The sequence below is a fragment of the Oncorhynchus clarkii genome, chromosome 18 (assembly GCF_045791955.1).
Source record: "Oncorhynchus clarkii lewisi isolate Uvic-CL-2024 chromosome 18, UVic_Ocla_1.0, whole genome shotgun sequence".
Taxonomy (NCBI): Eukaryota; Metazoa; Chordata; class Actinopteri; order Salmoniformes; family Salmonidae; genus Oncorhynchus; species Oncorhynchus clarkii.
Window position 1 is genome coordinate 42654053 of NC_092164.1, and position 22504 is coordinate 42676556.

The 22504-nt window shown below is 40.2% G+C and overlaps 1 protein-coding gene across 2 annotated transcripts in view; it reads left to right on the forward strand.

Moving 5' to 3' along the window:
• Positions 1–1571: 1571 nt before the first annotated feature.
• Positions 1572–22504, forward strand: part of LOC139373535 (A-kinase anchor protein 9-like) — a 139227-nt gene continuing 118294 nt past the window's right edge. For both annotated transcript variants that reach the window (XM_071114157.1, XM_071114158.1), the window contains exon 1: positions 1572–1810. In XM_071114157.1, the coding sequence (XP_070970258.1) occupies positions 1763–1810 (48 nt within the window). In that variant the 5' untranslated portion in view covers positions 1572–1762. The remainder of the gene's footprint in view (positions 1811–22504) is intronic.

A 22504-nucleotide genomic window follows, 5' to 3' on the forward strand; every position in this document is an offset into this window, starting at 1 on the left:
CCAACACACTGACACTGACTCAACTCCAGCCACTTTAATAATGGGAATTGATGGGAAATGATTTAAATATATCACTAGCCACTTTAAACAATGCTACCTTATATAATGTTACTTACCCTACATTATTCATCTCATATGCATACGTATATACTGTACTCTATATCTTCGACTGTATCCTTATGTAATACATGTATCACTAGCCACTTTAACTATGCCACTTTGTTTACATACTCATCTCATATGTATATACTGTACTCGATACCATCTACCCACAGGAAGCTGCTGGGGGGAGAACGACTCATAATAATGTCTGGAACGGCATGAATGGATTCACTAATTCCGCTCCAGCCATTACCACGAGCCTGTCCTCCCCAATTAAGGTTCTGCCAACCTCCTATGCTATAGCTGCCCCTGGATTGGTCTCTCTGATAATGGCTTTTAGCAGGATTGTGATCCTCAAGACTAAATCAATAGGGAAATAGATATTGACCAACAGTAATGTACCAAAGCCTATTTTCAGGCTCTTCTCAGCCCTAGTTGTTTCTTTCAAGACGAACTGGAAACAAACAACCTCTACCAAAACAACCGAACTCCTATATTTTAAATGTCTATGTGGACTCTATGAAAACTGCCACTGTGTTGACATAATCTAGATCAGTTTCCTGATCCTTTTGTTGATGCCCTGCAATCATGGTGGTGCTTGGGTTACTGTGCCACTGACATAGTACTCCTCAGAGCCATCCATTATTAAAAGCCTAAAACTTTCAGATGGGCAGCAGGTCTTGCTGAAGGTGCTGCACAAACAACAAAAGTTCACAGGTGGGATCTGAGCTAAGGATGTCGAAGAGAAGATGGGTGGAATTCAAGATCTGCCAGACCATAAGCTGCACAGCTCCCATCAGTCGAAGACACAGACCCCCTTCTCCTGCTGCTGCCGGTATGTAGGTGTCACTCTCTGTGTAGAAGCTTCAAAGGTTTGATGTTTCTTTTCTGTGAGCTTTCTTGACCTAAATCACATTTTCAATGCTGATTATCAGGGTCTGCATGGTTTTCCAGCGCAATGGAGAATCCAGAGAATGTTCCTAAATGCTATAAGTGATATAATTTGTGATGCGGTTGGGTTGGAAGCATTGACTGTAAATGTCAGATGGACATATTCTATGATTATGTGCAAATTGTGCTCTCATTTATTATTAGTTTTAATACCAAAATTGCAGAAATAATCATTTGGAGAGACCACTATAAATTCGTCATGATATTATTATTAGAGTACGAAAACTTTATTTTAAAAAAACCTCTAAACTCAGTTTGAACAATATTGTGAATGTTTTAGATCTGTTCTTAACTGGGCAGTGTGAAATGAATCACGATTAGCAATTGTGCAACACATTGACCTTGTTTGCACCTCCACAGAAATTATTTTGATTTACTCACGCATATGATTTCAATCAATGTATATTTAATTTGTATACAGTATGTTTCCCTCTGTAATTTGTTTTAATCAAATGACACGTTTTGACATTTCCTGCAGTACGATCCTAAAGGGGCGTAGCAGCAGAAAACAGCCACCTACGTGACGTCAACGCAATCGTGTTTACGTGGATAACATGGCGGCGGAGATGTGGTTGTAGCAAGGACTATGTCTTCTCCTAATGCAAGCCGGTCGCAGTGATATGAAACCATTACTAAACAAAGTGAATGTCAACAAACAGAAACTTCGCATGAAGACCCTTTCCTCTTTTCTCAGCTACATACAACGGTAATGGAAGACGAAGAGAGGCAAAAGAAGCTCGAGGCCGGCAAGGCAAAGGTATGATAGCCTAGTACTAGCTATCTAGCCGAGGTCAATTATTTATTTGCGTTTCAAAGTTTCTGTTAGTCTGGCTTGGGAACCACATTCATTGCTGCACGTGGTTCCCGTTATACATGGGCTTACATCGTTTTATTTAGTAGCTGTTTCGGGAGCCCCTTCCGTGTTCCCCTCCCTGTCAGCTGTCACTACTAGAAAACATGCACCCCCATGGCATGGATGACAGCCCGGGGGTTTTAGGTGTCTGTGTTAGCCAGCTAGCAAGACTTCCTTTGTCATGTGAAGTTCCATTGGTATCTCATAGAAACGTGCTGTTTTCTCCTAAAATGTAGCTACCAGTTTTGAAGAGAAGTATTAATTTGAACTTGGATAGTTAGCGAACCAATTCATCCTTTCCTGACAGGCTTGATTAACACCACGTGATTGAAATATTGAAATTCTTGTGTGACAGGTTCAGGACAAATGCTCCTAGTTAGCTTGAGCAAACTCAAATGTTCCATACGTCACGGATTCTTGGTTTTCTTTTTTATGCACGCTAACGTTACTGTAACCACCAGTGCTACAAATGAGGTCATAACAACCCTGCTGAATGATATGAAAAAATAAAAGGTGCCAACTGCTTATCTCATGCAGAAGGCGAGGTCACACAAGCTCTGCTCTTCATGAAATCAATCAATCAAGCTTTGCAATGCAACATATGCTCACCTCACATACTATTTCAATGTATGATTTATTTTAATCAGAATTTAATACAATTTCGAAATATCCAGTGAACAGGCACAATAGCCTGTTATGATGATACGAAAACCCACCCTCATAGTTAACTGAGAAGTATGATAGTGTAAAAATAGAATAGTCACTTCCCTGCTAGAGTCCCAAAATATATAAAAGGGTGCTTGTAGGCAGATGGAAAGAAAGTAGACTGTTTAATGCAGATTAGCCTCTACAAATCCGAGAGTGGAAGACTCCTCCCCAATCTCTTACATGTAGGCTCACTTTTTGTGAACAGTCAAGTCACAAGTCAGACTATTGAATACACTTCATTTGAACATACTTCACCTGTTGTCTGCTGATTTTGTCCTAATGTAGGAGGTAATCTGAGACAATATCCACAGAGTAGTGTTATTAACACAACTTTCTGTACGCTGGTCTGTATGTCGGTTTGTATTTTCAATTCTGACATAATACGCACGAGATTTGCATATGTCAACAATGGCAGAGTTTAACTGAAGCACAGACCAAAATGCGTCCCATGCAATGGGCTAGCAAATTTCACAAGCCCTTCCAGCTGATTGCGAGGTAACGTGCTTTGGTCAACAATATTTGGCTATTTGTTTACATATTGTGCATCACGTGAAATTCATCGGGAGATGGAAAATACAAGCAACAGAACCGACCGGCGCTGCAAAAAAGTTGAGTAAACAACACTTTCCTGTGATTACCCTATCTCTACTTCCTACTGCCAGAAGGCCCAACAGCATGGACAATTGGTAATGTGCATTTAAAAATGATTGTATTCAACATTCTGGCTTGTAGAGACTATTGCATTATTTTTACAGCGACTTCTTTCAGACTGATATCCATGGAGAAAGCATGGTAACAGTCGAATGTTTAGGCAAACTGAAAGTCCTTTCAGAATTTGAGGTTACCGACCTTTGCAGTGTCATTCCCCTGTCTTAGTCCCTTAACGAGCTTACGCCCTAATGAAGTTTATTTTGAGTCATGAACCTATCTATTTTGAGCCAGCAGTATTTATTCAGTATTTGAAGGCTAGATCTATTGAAAGGGAAAACACTTTGTGTTCTATGGAAAGGGGGGCATTGCTACTAATGTTAGCGCTATCTGTTCCCATAGACTTTCAATGCAGATAGGCTGGGTAGTGTAGTATTCCAGCATAGAGCTACTGTAGTGTTTTGCTACTGTAGAAATTGTTCAGGCTCCTGTTGGTTCTGTTGAGTAATTGAGACTCTATTTAAAAGCGTGTCTCAGCAGAAATATATAATTGTTTACATAAAAAAAAAAATCTAAATGAATATAGGGAAAGCACTAAACTAAACTCCAAGGAAACAAGCGTCACCACTCAACACTTAATTGCTATGAAACATATAGTACTAGGCTTATAAGTCTTTCAAAGACACTCGCCAACTAGCCAATATGAGACATTAGTAAACCCAGACCTATCCTTTAGGTTATTGATGAAAGAGGTACCCAGCATAACCTGCTTGATTAAGGATAATCCCCTGTCAGGACACAGGCCATGGCTTGACCTCATTCATCTAACTATAGGCTATATTATAGAACAAAACATCTTAAGTGTTGAAAGAAACATAGCTTATCTTAAACTTTGATCGTTTTTATCTTTCATAGAGCTCTCCCCCAGCTCCGATTCTCTGCTATATTAACGTTGAAAGAGGACTGCTAGGTTGATTTGGAATTTGATGGACCAGGGGTAAGAAAGACTGAAAATGGTTTTGTATTAGCTATATTGAAATCAGTTAAATCAGTTAATCTGCACATATCCACAAGTTGAATGATTCCTCAACAACAACAATAACAAAAATTTATTTTCACAAAATATAATCCATAGGAGGGTCCTTTTGGTGGAAGGATTTTTGACAAATATTTGTATCTTAATAAATTGTTGAAGTTGGAATATTTGCAACATTCTGGCTTTACGCAGGCCTCCTTTAAGACTATAATGTTTCTTCTGTAGTTGCTACAAAGCAATAATTGGTGTGATATGAAGCTTTACCGCTTGCTCTGTATTATGAGTAGTATTTTGATATGACATTTTATACAATAAAATGGCCAACGTCCATAAAGATGGCAGAGTACAGATAATTATCCACATTTTTTAAAATGACATGGTTCAATGCACCAATAAATCAGCACAATCTACTTTCTCAGTTTTTCAAATTGCTGACATCTTCGAGCTAGAATTGTGATTATGCTAATGCCGATACAAAAAGTAATGTAGAGCAATTTACAATCTGGCGAATTTAGCAAACGAAGGATTTGTGGTAGCCATCTTTATGCGCGTTTGCCATTGGCATAGTAGGCAATGTAACAAATCACCAGCAGAGGGCAAACATTTTGAATCCATTTTACATTTAAATTTGATTAATTTAGCCGACGCTCTTATCCAGAGCAATTTACAGTTATTGCATTCATCTTAAGATAGCTAGGTGGGACCACCACATGTCACATTTACTCTGTTGGTAGCCTAATGCTTACAAATTTGTTTGTAATAACTTTGTTCATTAAACAGACAATACACACCTACCAGATCAGTAAACACACATATACTTTATAGTAAGAATATAACTGAATAAAATACAAATAATATTGTTCCCACACAACTTGTCACAGGAAAGTGTGGAACCACTGTCATATATAAAAATAAAGTCATATTTTGAAACGGAGCCCAAGCACATACACACGCGTACAGACCAGACACTCTAACACACACATTATTCTTTAGTTGTATTGTTTGTATTTTTGTTTTGTATTGTTTGTACAGTATATAGTTGTATTTTAAAATTGTGACTCTCCTTGTGTATCAGTGTTTTTCTTACTTGTTTTGTGTTTTATTTGTGAACCCCAGGAAGAGTATTTACTGCTTCTGCAAAAGCTAATGGGGATCCAAATATACAAATCCAAGCTCATGCTTTTTTGATCCACGTTTCGTCTTTCCCTACCCTCTCTAGTTTGTTAGTGAGCAGCCGTAGTGTTTTCAGCATGATACCAATAGAAAACACAAATCCTATTTTCACAAGCATGTCTCTCTCGTGTTCATATATCACAACCTCTGCAGACTTTTGTAGTTGCCGATACGAGATCGGGCAAAATAATAGGCCTACACTTGATTTATGCTACATTATTGCATGCTAAATGTTTCTGATCAGTGATAAATGAGCAAACAATAGATTAGCTTATACCACCTCCACTTATTTGCTCAGTCAGAAACCAAATAGCCTATACAGACAGATTCAGTGAAACAAATTCACATTGATTATCAGACAAGTCAGTGAATTCACAGGCTTTTGGTCGGGAGTAGCCCTAGGCTACCAAGCAACTGCGAGTGAAGAGTAAAATAATCCACTTGTTAAGCTACATAACATGCTGGCACAATTTTGTAATACATGAGCCAACTAGACAAGATAATCATGAGCAGCACTCCCCTGAACTTAGCTAACGTTTCCCCAATCTAATTGTAGCCTAACCAATATCTAAACGGAGAGTCAGTGAAAATTCAAATCTGACCTTATTGATTTATCAAGGCGAATCCCCACCCTTGTCTCAAAGCAGTGCGATGGCACTGTCCCAATTAAAACAGTGCTGAAATGATCAAGTTGACCACTTGCGGGTAGGCTATTGCTTCAAATTTATTACAAGGATTGGGTGACTTTGGGAGATTCAGTAAGCAACAATTTGCCTAACCTTTCAGACATAAAGAAAAGGTGGAAAATGTTAACATTATGGTAAAGTTGGCAGAAAAACATCTTGATATGAAAGGCATATAGGTCATAAGATGGCTTTGAATTTGCCATAACCCCCTAACCTTTTCAGATATATGAAAAAGCTGGTATAAAAAAGCAGGCATGGTAAATTAGTGCGATTTTTGGTCTGTGTATGAAAATAATAATACAGTGATTTCCTTACCAATGCTATCCCTCACAGTTATGTTGTCTCACCTGAAGGAATTTGACCTCCATTGACTTCAATAGAAATGTTTTGAAGCTGGCTTCCATGGGGGCTGTTACAGGTTCCTCTGCACCCCGCCTTCAACATTTTGTTTTTAGGGAAAACATTGCCAGTGCCTTACTTTTCCTATTTCCCATTCACCCAGGTGGCTTTATCAAACCTCATGTGTTTTACTGAGCATATAGCCTAGCGTTGTAGTGAAATGCATTCCATCTTTCTGCACCTTCAACAATAACAGCCAGGTCGGTATGCATTTGATTTAAAGTGTGTACTTTTCACAAATGAAACAGCATGAACATCCTACAGTCAAGTCAACCCCTCTGCTCCATGGTGTTGTAATTGTGCCTCAATAGCTTCTCCTTTCACCATTTTTTTGCGCGTCCTAATATTATGCTAAATATTTAAAGGACTGGAGCCATCATGTAGTAAGTTTGTGGCTGAGGAGAATCATAAAACCCACCATTTCTTATGTTCTCTGGAGCACAGAGGCCCAAAAGGCTCTCGCTTAAAAATAATACAGAGGAGCCTCTCCACAGTCTGCAATGGAGAACTGTTGGAAACATGAGATGTCTCATTTCTTTTATTTCAATTGAAATACTGGCCTTTTCAGATCATTGACATGTTTTATTTTTCGCCCCTATTAGATTTTGCTGCCTGTAGCCTATGCTTTTTTTGATGGTGTCGGAATCACTATGTGTCATGACTGTGTTGATATGCCGACTTTTGATTGTCGCAGCACCAGTCAAGATGGATGTCGGGCATTGTGCCAGCAACAGCAAGTGGCTTTCCTCGTCACTGGAACGACACTAATAGTGCTTTAGAACTCTGACACAGCCCACTTCACTGATCACGGAAATGGAGTTTAGGGCTAGTTGATTTTATTCATCAGGGATTTTTCTGCCATTGAAATCCTTGGGTGGGCCGCCTAAGCGTTTTTTTTTGTTGCATGGCCTAATTCCAAACTGTGAAAAAATATATATATACACTACCGTTCAAAAGTTTGGGGTCACTTAAAAATGTTCTTGTTTTTCAAAGAGAAGCAAAAAAAAATAGTCCATTTAAAATAACATCAAATTGATCAGAAATACAGTGTAGACATTGTTAATGTCGTAAATGACTATTGGAGCTGGAAACGGCTGGTTTTTAATGGAGTTTCTAAACTCAGCCCAAAAAAACGGCCTCTCACTGTCAACTACGTTTTATTTAAAGCAGACTTAACTTGTGTAAATATTTGTATGAACATAAGATTCAACAACCGAGACATACATTGAACAAGTTCCACAGACATGCGACTAATAGAAATGGAGTAATGTGTCCCTGAGCAAAGGGGGGGGGGGGGGGGTCTAAATCAAAAGTAACAGTCAGTATATGGAGTGGTCACCAGCTGCATTAAGTACTGCAGTGCAGCAACTCCACATGGACTGCACCAGATTTGCCAGTTCTTGCTGTGAAATGTTACCCCAGTCTTCCACCAAGGCACCTGCAAGTTCCCGGAGTAGCCCTCACCCTCCGATCCAACAGGTCCCAGACGATTGAGATCCGGGCTCTTCGCTGACCATGGCAGAACACTGACATTCCTGTCTTGCAGGAAATCATACACAGAACGAGCAGTATGGCTGGTGGCATTGTCATGCTGGAGGGTCATGTCAGGATGATCCTGCAGGAAGGGTACCACATGAGGGAGGAGGATGTCTTCCCTGTAATGCACAGCGTTGAGATTGCCTGCAATAACAGCAAGCTCAGTCCGATGATGCTGTGACACGCCGCCCCAGACAATGACAGACCCTCCACCTCCAAATTGATCCCGCTCTAGAGTACAGGCCTCGGTGTATTGCTCATTCCTTTGATGATAAACGCGAATCCGACCACAACCTCGACTCGTCAGTGAAGAGCACTTTTTGCCAGTCCTGTCTGGTCCAGCGATGGTGGGTTTGTGACCATAGGTGACGTTGTTGCCGGTGATGTCTGGTGAGAAACTGCCTTACAACAGGCCTACAAGCCCTCAGTCCAGCCTCTCTCAGCCTATTGCAGACAGTCTGAGTACTGATGGAGGGATTGTGTGTTCCTGGTGTAACTCAGGCAGTTGTTGTCGCCGTCCTGTACCTGTCCCGCAGGTGTGATGTTTGGATGTACCAATCCTGTGCAGGTGTTGTTACACGTGGTCTGCCACTGCGAGGATGATCAGCTGTCCGTCTTGTCTCTGTGTAGCGCTGTCTTAGGTGTCTCACAGTATGGACATTGCAATTTATTGCCCTGGCCACATCTGCAGTCCTCATGTCTCCTTGCAGCACGTTCACGCAGATGAGCAGGGACCCTGGGTATCTTTCTTTTGGTGTTTTTCAGAGTCAGTAGAAAGGCCTCTTTAGTGTCCTAAATTTTCATAATTGTGACCTTAATTATCTTCCGTCTGTAAGCTGTTGGTGTCTGAAAGACTGTTCCACAGGTGTATGTTCATTAATTGTTTATGGTTTATTGAACAAGCATGGGAAACTGTGTTTAAACCCTTTACAATGAAGATCTATGAAGTTATTTGGATTTTTAAGAATTATCTTTGAAAGACAAGGGTCCTGAAAAAGAGGGGTTTTTTTGTTGCTAAGTTTACATAGGCGTTCAGAGGCCCATTATCAGCAACCATCACTCCTGTGTTCCAATGGCACCTTGTGTTAGCTAAACCAAGTTTATCATTTTAAAAGGCTAATTGATCATTAGAAAACCCTTTTGCAATTATGTTAGCACAGCTGAAAACTGTGGTGCTGATTAAAGAAACAATAAAACTGGCCTCCTTTGTACTAGTAGAGTATCTGGAGCATCAGCATTTGTGGGTTCGATTGCAGGCTCAAATTGGCCAGAAACAAAGAGTTTATTCTGAAACTCGTCAGTCTATTCTTGTTCTGAGAAATGAAGGCAATTCAATGCGAGAAACTGCCAAGAAACTGAAGATTTTTTAAATGATCAACTTGGATTAGATAACACAACGTGCCATTGGAACACATGAGTGATGGTTGCTAATAATGGTTCTATGTAGCTCCAATAGTCATTTACAACATTAACAATGGCTACACTGTATTTCTGATCAAATTGATGTAATTTTAAAGGACAAAATTAGCTTTTCTTTCAAAAACGACATTTTAAAGTTGACCCAAAAAACAGGGACATTTTTAAGTTACCCCAAACTTTTGAATGGTAGTGTATATATTTTCCGTGTTGGAAAAATGCTTTTAAATGACTACAACCATATATAAAGTACATAGAAAATACCTAATATATATTTTTTATAGCTGCAATATGTCACTTTTTGGATGACTTGATCAAATTCACATAGAAATGAGAGTTATAGATCTGTCACTCATTAAATGCAAGTGTAAGTGGTAGATCTGTTTTATGTGCACTAATTCTATGTCTCCCGTTCTTAAGTTTTGTTTTTGCATCTTACTTTTGAGTTTTGTACACCTGTTTCAATCAGCTGAAAATACAAAATGTTTAGTAATTGAAAATATATTTTACAACTGTTTAGATGTTACTGTAACTCTCTACACTATACATTGTTTTTTTTGTGACAAACTGAAATTAGTTCCAAATATTAGAATTTCAGCATCCATCAATAGACAGCGCGATTTCAGCAAATTGCACTTTTAATAATATTATCTTTGAGAATTTACAATCACCAAAATAAAAGCTAGACAGGGAGAACCCCCTCACCCCCCCACACAAAAAAATACAATGTATTGATTTTGTTTGAGCAAATGAACACAGCATTAGCCATGGCAAAATGCATAGAATTGCATGAAATTTGCTTTCAAACTGCAACATTTTCTCTTAGCTCCATGGAGACATTTTTTGAATTGCAGGAAATTTGATGAAAAATGCAAAAATGTCTTTACTCCACCAAGATAGGGGCCTCTAAACACCCACCATTTAAGCTCCTTTCAGCAAGATCCTTAAAGTAATAGACCTATCTTTACTTTGTGGGTGTATGAATTTTTTTTTCTGCTCTTGGAGGTGGCACTTTGAATCAATCCTGCAATTCCTATAGTAAAACTGTCTGCTACTTCCGACTCGCAAGCAATTACAAGTTTGAATCAAGTTTTAATACCCCGTATGGTGGTCACACTCTGTTTAGTCCATATTGAGCGTACGTTCGGAGCCTTTGGGTAATTAATCAGTCTTGACTCAGCTTTAGACCGAAATGGAGTCATTAGCAATCTTGTGTAATGGTCTAGTCTCCAGAGCCAAGTGCCCTTAGTTCAACCACAGCCAACTGAACACATTCATGACCATTTGGAGGTACAAAACTTTTAGGCTACCAATACATTTTCTGTTTGTACACCCAGCTGTGGTTAGTGTATTGTTCTGCCTTTTGCCTTTGAGCATCTAATGCTATATCCTAAGTCATTCTAGTATTCATCTTGGCATTGAAGACGGGTGTTACAAATGTGATAAGGGTCCCATGTATTTAGGCCTATAACTACACTACCGCCTAATTGAATCTGCTGTTGATCGTTATTCATTGTCTTTCAATCAGTGCTTGTTACAACAACAAAAAATTCACAGTAGCCTAGTGGGCACAGAAAACAAGCTATCTATAGTGTGATCTGTCTAAGTGAACAATCATCACTCACATACAGCAAACATTACTCAATGTGTCATAATTGATCAAATAGAAAGCCTCAAAAAACACCTAGTTTGGTACGGTGTTCGATGTTAATTGTGTTTATCTATTGTTGGTATCAGTGGGGGATAAGCAGTGACACTGAGTAACAGATAATCGCTCTCTTGTAACGGTGCCAGTGGCTGAATTAGCTAACCTAGACCTTTTGTGAAACAACTCAATGATGGAATGCTTGATGCAGAAATCTCTAGAATTATTATCCAACAAGCCAATGTTTTGCTTTGAAGTGCTTAGAGTAGCATAGGAATAAGCACTGAAGACTTAATTACCTGTCTGTCCTAGATAAAGAATTTTTGCAAAACAATATCAGAGTTTCTCCATCTTTGAGACTGCAGATGGCATTATACACCTACGCAGGCCTCAGTCCCATGTGCTTGTCCAACTCAATGGTCCTTTGCCATATAGGGCAACACAGAATCATCTGCAATTGAACTCTGTGAAAGATTAGCCAAGGATTCCAATTTACTTTAGGGAGAAAATGAATTGAATTTGTTTCTGCTGTGCAAATTAGAGGTCGGCCGATTAATTGGAATGGCCGATTTAATTAGGGCCAATTTCAAGTTTTCACAACAATCGAAAATCTGTATTTCTGGACACCAATTTGGCCAATAACATTTTTATTTGTATATATTTTAATTGTATTTTTTTACACCTTTTATTTAATCATTATTTAACTAGGCAAGTCAGTTAATTAAGAACACATTCTTATTTTCAGTGATGGCCTAGGAACGGTGGGTTAAATGTCTCGTTCAGGGGCAGAACGACAGATTTTTACTTTGTCAGCTCGGGGGATTCAATCTTGCAACCTTACAGTTAACTAGTCCAACGCTCTAACCACCTGATTACATTGCACTCCACGATGAGACTGCCTGTTACGCGAATGCAGTAAGCCAAGGTAAGTTGCTAGCTTGCATTAAACTTATCTTTATAAAAAACAATCAATCATAATCACTAGTTAACTACACATGGTTGATATTACTAGTTTATCTAGCGTGTCCTGCGTTGCATATAATCGATGCAGTGCACATTCGCGAAAAAGGACTGTCGTTGCTCCAATGTGTACCTAACCATAAACACCAAGGCCTTAATTAAAATCAATACACAGAAGTATATATTTTTAAACCTGCATATTTAGCTAAAAGAAATCCAGGTTAGCAGGCAATATTAACCAGGTGAAATTGTGTCACTTCTCTTACGTTCATTGCATGCAGAGTCAGTGTATATGCAACAGTTTGGGCCTCAAATTTGCCAGAATTTTACGGAATTATGACATAACATTGAAGGTTGTGCAATGTAACAGGAATGTTTAGATTTATGGATGCCACCAGTTAGATAAAATACGGAACGGTTCCGTATTTCACTGAAAGAATAAACGTCTTGTTTTCGAGATGATAGTTTCCAGATTCGACCATATTAATGACCTAAGGCTCGCATTTCTGTGTGTTATCATGATATAACTAAGTCTATGATTTGATAGAGCAATCTGACTGAGCGGTGGTAGGCACCAGCAGGCTCGTAAGCATTCATTCAAACAGCACTTTCCTGCGTTTGCCAGCAGCTGTTTATGACTTCAAGCATATCAACTCCCGAGATTAGGCTGGTGTAACCGATGTGAAACGGCTAGCTAGTTAGCGGGGTGCGCGCTAATAGCGTTTCAAACGTCACTCGCTCTGAGACTTGGAGTAGTTGTTCCCCTTGCTCTGCATGGGTAATGCTGCTTCGATGGTGGCTGTTGTCGTTGTGTTCCTGGTTCGAGCCCAGGTAGGAGAGAGGAGAGGGACGGAAGTTATACTGTTACACTGGCAATACTAAAGTGCCTATAAGAACATCCAATAGTCAAAGCTTAATGAAATACAAATGGTATAGAGAGAAATAGTCCTATAATAACTACAACCTAAAACTTCTTACTTGGGAATATTGAAGACTCATGTTAAAAGGAACCACCAGCTTTCATATGTTCTCATGTTCTGAGCAAGGAACTTAAACGTTAGCTTTCTTACAAATTCAGAGCGAAAAGAATGCTTGAACTAATTGTTCTGACTTAACAGCAGTCAAGCACCCAAGCTAACGTTGGCTAGCTTGCTAGCTACTTCCAGGCACAAATGAGAGGACAGCTCACTCTGACCATTTTACTCGCCCTAGCAGGGCAGGTTAGGCTGTTTGTATGTTATCTAGAGTGTTGGTGACTGCAACTGCTGCTGGCAACAATTTATTTATGCTGTTTTGCAAACGTTTACTGACACCCGCCATATTCAACGGGTGTTGAGTGTTCCTAAATTCGTCAGTTATTCTTCACTCTGGCACACACATACGAGAGTGTGCTGAAATCATAGTAGATAGCCAGAGTGAATTTACCAGCTACGTCAATCGACAGTTGTCGTAGTGACAACATAAACATTCTATTGAAATAGTTGAAGTCGGAAGTTTACATACACTTAGGTTGGAGTTGCTAACACTCCACACATTTCTTGTTAACAAACTATAGTTTTGGCAAGTCTGTTGTGTCATGCACAAAGTAGATGTCCTAAGTAATTTTTCAAACAATTGTTTACAGACAGATTATTTCACTTATAATTCACTGTATCACAATTCCAGTGGGTCAGAAGTTTACATACACTAAATTGACTGTGCCTTTAAACAGCTTGGAAAATTCCAGAAAATGATGTCATGGCTTTAGATCTTCTGATTGACTCAAATTATGTCAATTAGCCTATCAAAAGAAATCAGCCAAGACCTTAGAAAAACAATTGTAGACCTCCACAAGTCTGGTTCATCCTAGGGAGCAATTTCCAAATGCCTGAAGGTACCACATTCATCTGTACAAACACTGACACGCAGGTATAAACACCATGGGACCACGCAGCCGTCATACCGTTCAGGAAAGAGACTCATTCTGTCTCCTAGAGATGAACGTACTTTGGTGAGAACAGTGCAAATCAATCCAAGACCAACAGCAAAGGACCTTGTGAAGATACTTGAGGAAACAGGTACAAAAGTATCTATATCCACAGTAAAACGAGTCCTATATCGACATAAGCTGAAAGGCCGCTCTGCAAGGAAGAAGCCACTGCTCCAAAACCGCCATAAAAAAGCCAGACTATGGTTTGCAACTGCACATGGGGACAAAGATCGTACTTTTTGGAGAAATGTCCTCTGGTCTGATGGAAAAAAAAATAGTACTCTTTGGCCATAATGTCTATCATTATGTTTGGAGGAAAAAGAGGGAGGCTTGCAAGCCGACGAACACCATCCCAACCGTGAAGAACGGGGGTGACAGCATCATGTTGTGGGGGTGCTTTGATGCAGGAGGGACTGGTGCACTTCACAAAATAGATGGCATCAGGATGGAGGGAAATTATGTGGATATATTGAAGCAACATCTCAAGACATCAGTCAGGAAGTTAAAGCTTGGTCGCAAATGGGTCTTCCAAATGGACAATGACCCCAAGCATACTTCCAAAGTTGTGGCAAAATGGCTTAGGGACAACAAATTCAAGTTATTGGAGTGGCCATCACAAAGCCCTGATGTCAATCCTATAGAAAATGTGTGTAGAACTGAAAAAGCTTGTGCGAGCAAGGAGACCTACAAACCTGTTTCAGTTACACCAGCTCTGTCAGGAGGAATGGGTCAAAATTCACCCAACACATTGTGGGAAGCTTTTGGAAGGCTACCTAAAACGTTTGACCCAAGTTAAACAATTTGAAGGCAATGCTCCAAATACTAATTGTATGTATGTAAAACTTCTGACCCACTGGGAATGTGATGAAAGAAATAAAATAACCTCTCTACTATTATTTTGACATTTCACACTCTTAAAATAAAACAGGGAATTCTTACTGGGATTAAATGTCAGGAATTGTGAAACTGAGTTTAAATGTATTTGCCTAAGGTGTATGTAAACTTCCGACTTCAACTGTACTTTCATAGCGGAGTCTTTTGTTTGGACGTGTAGTGAGCTATCTAAACAATGAACCATAATCCCAACTCAATATGTTAATACCCTGCATGAATCTGCAGGTAGCTAACCAACCAGGTTCAATGTTAGTTAGCTAATATTAGGCTATAACTAGCAATGCAAATGGCTCTGAGATATGAGTAATTTTACTACGCAGATCATACATGTAACGTTAGCTAGCTAGCTAACAGTACTCTTTCACTTGCAATGAAAGCAACTTTCTGACAAAATGAGAAACGTGTAATATCTGAAAATGTATCTAGCTCGACTCTTACCGTATACATGGATGAGCGCTTCTCGCTCTCTATCGCGGATGCCATGGTTCTTCTTAGTTTGAAGATGTAATCCGGAGACAGGTGTTTTACAACAGCCTTCTGTGCCTTTTCGATTCCGTCTGCGTATTTGCAATCACATGCCAGAATTTTATCCATCTCCTTAGCTATCATACTCTAATTCCACTGATTTCAAAACTCGGTCCTCCAGAAAGTGGAGAGCAACATTTTTGCAATTCTGCTATGTGATATCTTTAAAAAAAGCTGCTTTAGAAAGGATAACCTATTCATACTGACCAGCTCATATTATAGAGTGAAGCGTGCTACATGGCAGACCAATGCAAACTCATCTCTCGGTGTCCAGCCCAATCATTATCTCAGCCAATCATGGCTTGCCGGAAGGTTGGTTCCTTTTTCTGTGCCTAAACCAACTAAGCTCTTAATTTAACTTATGTATTCTTACTAACAGATAGGATATACAGTGGGGCAAAAAAGTATTTAGTCAGCCACCAATTGTGCAAGTTCTTCCACTTAAAAAGATGAGAGGCCTGTAATTTTCATCATAGGTACACTTCAACTATGACAGACAAAATGAGGGAAGAAAATCCAGAAAATCACATTGTAGGATTTTTTATGAATTTATTTGCAAATTATGGTTGGAAATAAGTATTAATAAGTATCTGTAAGGTCCTCAGTCGAGCAGTGAATTTCAAACAGGTTCAACCACAAAGAACAGGGATGTTATCCAATGCCTTGCCAAGAAGGGCACCTATTGGTAGATGGGTAAAAAAACAATCAAAAATATTAGTTACACTTTGGATGGTGTATCAATACACCTAGTTGCTACAAAGGTACAGGCTTCCTTCCTAACTCAGTTGCCAGAGAGGAAAGACATTTCTCAAAGATTTCACCATGAGGTCAATGGTGACTTTAAAACAGTTAGTTTAATGGCTATGATAGGAGAAAACTGATGATGGATGAACAACGTTGTAGTTACACCACAATACTAACCTAATTGACTGAGTGAACTGAAGGAAGCCAGGCCTCCCGAGTGTGCAGCGGTCTAAGGCACTGCATCGCAGTGTTGTGGCGTCACTACAGCCTGGGGTTCGATTCCAGGCTGTGTCACAACCGGCCGTGACCGGAGGTACCATAGGGTGGCGCACAGTTAGCCCGGTTAGGTGAGGGTTTGGCCGGGGGGCTTTACTTGGTTCATTGCGTTCTAGTGACTCCTTGTGGCGGGCTGGGTGCCTGCAAGCTGACTTTGGTTGTCAATTGAACTGTTAATCCTCCGACACATTGGTGTGGCTGGCTTCCAGGTTAAGCGAGCGGGTGTTGAGAAGCACGGCTTAGCGTGTCATGTTTCGGAGGACGCATGACTCGACCTTTGCCTCTCCCGAGCCTGTTGGAGTTGCAGCAATGAGACAAGATCGTAATTGGATTGAAATTGGGGAGAAAAAGGGGAAAAAAAATTAAAAAGGAAGCATGTACAGAATTTAAAAACAATGTTTTAAACTTGCATCCTGTTTGCAACAAGGCACTAAAGTAATACTGCAAAAAATGTGGAAAAGCAATGAACTGTTGTCCTGAATACAAAGTGTTGGGTTTGGGGCAAATACAATACGATACAAGACATTACAAGGGTACAACTCTCCATATTTTCAAGCATCGTGGTCGCTTCAACATTTAATGGATATGATTGAAATCGTTAAGGAATGAGGAGTTTTTCCAGACACTGGGAGATGAGTTCACATTTCAGCAGGACAGTAACCTAAAACACAAGGCCAAATCTACGCTGCAGTTGCTTACCAAGAAGAAAGTGAATGTTCCTGGCCGAGTTACAGTTTTGACTTAAATTTACTTGCAAATCGATGGCAAAACCTGAATGTTTATCTAGCAAAGAATGTGCAAATATTGTACATTCCAGGTGGGCAAAGCTCTTCGTCTCACAACTGAAAGAAATACTCACAGCTTTAATCACTGCCAAAGGTGCTTCTACGAAGTATTCACTCAGGTGTGAATACTTATCTAAATTATATATTTTTTTATTTATTTTTCAATACGTTTGATAACATTTCTGAAAACATGTTCTCACTTTATCTTAATGGGGTATTGTCTGTAAATGGGCGAGGGGGGATTTAAAAAAAAAAACAAATCAATTTTGAAATCAGGCTGTAACATAACAGAATGTGGAATAAGTTAAGGGGTATGAATACTTTCTGAAGGCTCTGTACATAATGGTATATGCAAAGGCTAAGGGCATAAACTACACAAGTACATTTTTGTCTTTATATATAGTACCAGTCAAAAGTTTGGACACCTACTACTTTTTTCTTTATTCTTACTTTTTTCTTTAATGTAGAATAATAGTGAAGACATAAACTATGAAATAACACACATGGGATCAAGTAGTAACCAAAAAAGTGTTAATCAAAATACATTTTATATTTGAGATAATTCAAAGTAGCCACCCTTTGCCTTGATGACAGCTTTCTTTGCACACGCTTGATAATCTCTCAACCGGCTTCACCTGGAAGGACATATTTTCACCGGTCTAATGGCCATTGCTCACGTTTCTTAGACCAAGCAAGTCTCTTCTTATTATTGGTGTCCTTTAGTAGTGGTTTCTTTGCAGCAATTCAACCATCAAGGCCTGATTTCTTGAAGTCTCCTCTGAACAGTTGATGTTGAGATGTGTCTGTTACTTGAACTCCGTGAAGCATTTATTTGGGCTGCAATCTGAGGTGCAGTTATTATAATGAATTTATCCTCTGCAGCAGAGAACTCTGGATCTTCATTTCCTGTGGCCGTCTTCATGAGAGCCAGTTTCATCATACCTCTTGATGTTTTTCAAATCAAACTTTATTTGTCACATGTGCCGAATACAACAGGTGTAGACCTTAATGTGAAATGCTTACTTACAAGCCCTTAACCAACAGTGCTGTTCAAGAAGCGTTAAGAAAATATTGACCAAATAAACTACCGTAAAAAATAATAAAAAGTAACACAATAACAAGGCTATATACAGGGTGTACCGGTACCGAGTCAGTGTGCAGGGGTACAGGTTAGTTGAGGTAATTTGTACATGTAGGTAGGGGTGACGTGACTATGCATAATAAACGAGTAGCAGCAGTGTACAAAACAAATGGAGGGGGGTGTCAATGTAAATAGTCCGGTGGCCAGTTGATTAATTGTTCAGCAGTCTTATGGCTTGGAGGTAGAAGCTGTCAAGGAGCCTTTTGGTCTTAGACTTGGGGCTCTAGGTCCAAGAGGCTTCTAAACAGCTTCTAACCCCAAGCCATAAGACTCCTGAACATCTAATCAAATGGCTACCCAGACTATTTGCATTTCACCCCCCTCTTGTACACCGCTGCTACTATCTGATGTTATGTGGCCATAGTCACTTTAATAACTCTACCTACATGTAGTCACAGATTGTGGATAAAAACACCCTACTGCCATGTGTGAGGAATGCATTTCTGCATATATTTCTAAGGTTTCACATAATTTTCAATATGTCAACAATGGCTTCAGTAAAAGTCTAAAGGATGCATATCAGAAAAAGCACACACAATGTAGTTAATGCACGTTTCTGAAGATGATATATCCATCACATTGTCGACCGTTATGGATATCATAACGCTGAAAAAGGATACTGACAATAAAAAGAGAAACCAATTATAGACCATATAAAATCTTTATCACAGTTAAGCTTTGCAGAGAAAGTTTCAAAACGATCAATGTAAAGAGCATGTTTTACAAAAACGTAGCAAACAAGGTGATCAAATACTTATGTCATGCAATAAAATGCAAATTAATTACTTAAAAATCATACAATGTGATTTTCTGGATTTTTGTTTTAGATTCCGCCTCTCACAGTTTAAGTGTACCTATGATAGAAATTACAGACCTCTACATGCTTTGTAAGTGGGAAACACTGCCAATTTTGCAGGTTATCAAATACTTGTTCTCCCCACTGTATATAGCTGCATGCACTAGGTAGAGCTAGTGCTTTAGGATAACCTCAGTCTGGAAATGTGCCCTCTTTTAAGTTACGTTGTCTGACGGTGCAGTCAGCCCCCCCCCCCCCAGGTAAGTGGGGTGTAGTATCCTTGGCAACAGGGGCTACCTGTTGCTCGCCATGCCGTGTGACATCTGCTGCCCATAATAGCCTGCTGTGTGAGCTCCCCTGCTTTCACCCAGCTCCCATAGCCTGCCATTCAGTTCACTGACTGAACTCGCTCACTCACTTCACCCCACTCAGTGGCTGTCACCAGTCCTTCATCCATAATGGATATCAGGGCTTTTACTGTCCAAGTCATGTAATTAGTGCCAGCATTCACTTATGGCGATTAACTGTACAGACCCCCTGCTGTTGGTGCACAGAGGGAAATTACATTTGTGTGTTTGTGGGTGCGGACTGCACACTGAGGGAAGTTTGTGTGTGTACACAGTCGCGCATGCTCTGAGAGCTGATTTGTTTATTCTATGTCGGACTGTCCCTGGGGGGAAAATAAATAAATATATATATATATATATATATATATATATATATACATACACACTGCTCAAAAAAATAAAGGGAACACTTAAACAACACAATGTAACTCCAAGTCAATCACACTTCTGTGAAATCAAACTGTCCAATTAGGAAGCAACACTGATTGACAATAAATTTCACATGCTGTTGTGCAAATGGAATAGACAGGTGGAAATTATAAGCAATTAGCAAGACACCCCCAATAAAGGAGTGGTTCTGCAGGTGGTGACCACAGACCACTTCTCAGTTCCTATGCTTCCTGGCTGATGTTTTGGTCAATTTTGAATGCTGGCGGTGCTTTCACTCTAGTGGTAGCATGAGACGGAGTCTACAACCCACACAAGTGGCTCAGGTAGTGCAGCTCATCCAGGATGGCACATCAATGCGAGCTGTGGCAAGAAGGTTTGCTGTGTCTGTCAGCGTAGTGTCCAGAGCATGGAGGCGCTACCAGGAGACAGGCCAGTACATCAGGAGACGTGGAGGAGGCCGTAGGAGGGCAACAACCCAGCAGCAGGACCGCTACCTCCGCCTTTGTGAAAGGAGGAGCAGGAGGAGCACTGCCAGAGCCCTGCAAAATGACCTCCAGCAGTCACTCAAACGGTCAGAAACAGACTCCATGAGGGTGGTATGAGGTCCCGACGTCCACAGGTGGGGGTTGTGCTTACAGCCCAACACCGTTCAGGACGTTTAGCATTTGCAGGAGAACACCAAGATTGGCAAATTCGCCACTGGCGCCCTGTGCTCTTCACAGATGAAAGCAGGTTCACACTGAGCACATGTGACAGACGTGACAGAGTCTGGAGACGCCGCGTTGAACGTTCTGCTGCCTGCAACATCCTCCAGCATGACCGGTTTGGCGGTGGGTCAGTCATGGTGTGGGGTGGCATTTCTTTGGGGGGCCGCACATCCCTCCATGTGCTCACCAGAGGTAGCCTGACTGCCATTAGGTACCGAGATGAGATCCTCAGACCCCTTGTGAGACCACATGCTGGTGTTGTTGGCCCTGGGTTCCTCCTAATGCAAGACAATGCTAGACCTCATGTGGCTGGAGTGTGTCAGCAGTTCCTGCAAGAGGAAGGCATTGATGCTATGGACTGGCCCGCCCGTTCCACAGATCTGAATCCAATTGAGCACATCTGGGACATCATGTCTCGCTCCATCCATCCACCAACGCCACGTTGCACCACAGACTGTCCAGGAGTTGGCGGATGCTTTAGTCCAGGTCTGGGAGGAGATCCCTCAGGAGACCATCCGCCACCTCATCAGGAGCATGCCCAGGCATTGTAGGGAGGTCATACAGGCACGTGGAGGCCACACACACTACTGAGACTCATTATGTTTTAAGGACATTACATCAAAGTTGGATCAGCCTGTAGTGTGGTTTTCCACTTTAATTTTGAGTGGGACTCCAAAACCAGACCTCCATGGGTTGATAAATTTGATTTCCATTGATAATTTTTGTGTGATTTTGTTGTCAGCACATTCAACTATGTAAAGAAAAAAGTATTTAATAATATTTCATTCATTCAGATCTAGGATGTGTTATTTTAGTGTTCCCTTTATTTTTTTGGAGCAGTGTATATATCTTGGTCGACCGTAAGTCATCTGTTCTTTCGACCTATCGATTGGTCGAAATGTTTAAACGTGTTTAAAAAAGAATATATATATATATAATTTTATTTTTTAACATATGGACCTTTGTGTTTTAATAAAATCAACTATATGCATTGAGCTTGTCTGATGCTTTAAGCTTATGGTTTGATTAAATAAGACAAATGTCTTGAGGGCGCCAGAGATCTAGATATCCAGAATGAAAAGTAACTTAACCTGACCCAACTTTTCTCCTCCCGCTCCTGCTGGCTTTCACAGATTCTGCCTTTGTTCTCCTGACGTTGCCGCTAATAGGCTACACAAGGAGTCGGCAACCTTTCTCATGTGGAATGCCAATTTATCTTACCATTTCTTCCGATCTGCGTGCCAGTTATGGTTTTCATATGCACATTTTCATTTAATTTATAAAAACGTCTTCATATCTCAAAATCATTGTCATGTGGTTCATCAAAATTGTAACCAAATGAAAATGATACAAACCTAAAAAGGAACTTCTATTGCCATTACCAACTATGTAAAAATAGCCTACATAAAGCCAACAAATAAAAACATTGCAGCCTGCAGGTAGAAAATATTGTGATTTAAAAATAAATATCCTATAAATCACGTTGGCTACACATGGCCTGTCTGCTATCAACTATTAACTTGGGTCCGGCTGAAGCGTGCACTAGCAAACTTGCAACATTGTGTAAAATATTCTGGGCCCTCAGAGTTTCCTGTGCCAGTGAGCTCGGAACAGACACAGCTGTAGGCTATTTGCGCAGGGGATAAGAAGCAGTGCTTGAGTTGGCAGGAGTTTACCAGAGCTAACCATCGGCCCCTTAAATGTTCTACTGCTAGAGCTCCTGTTCCTTTTATAGACAATTAGCTCAAAAGACTTGTGGAGCACCTGCACCTAAATATAAACAGTACCAGCACCCAAAATGGGTACCAGAACCTATT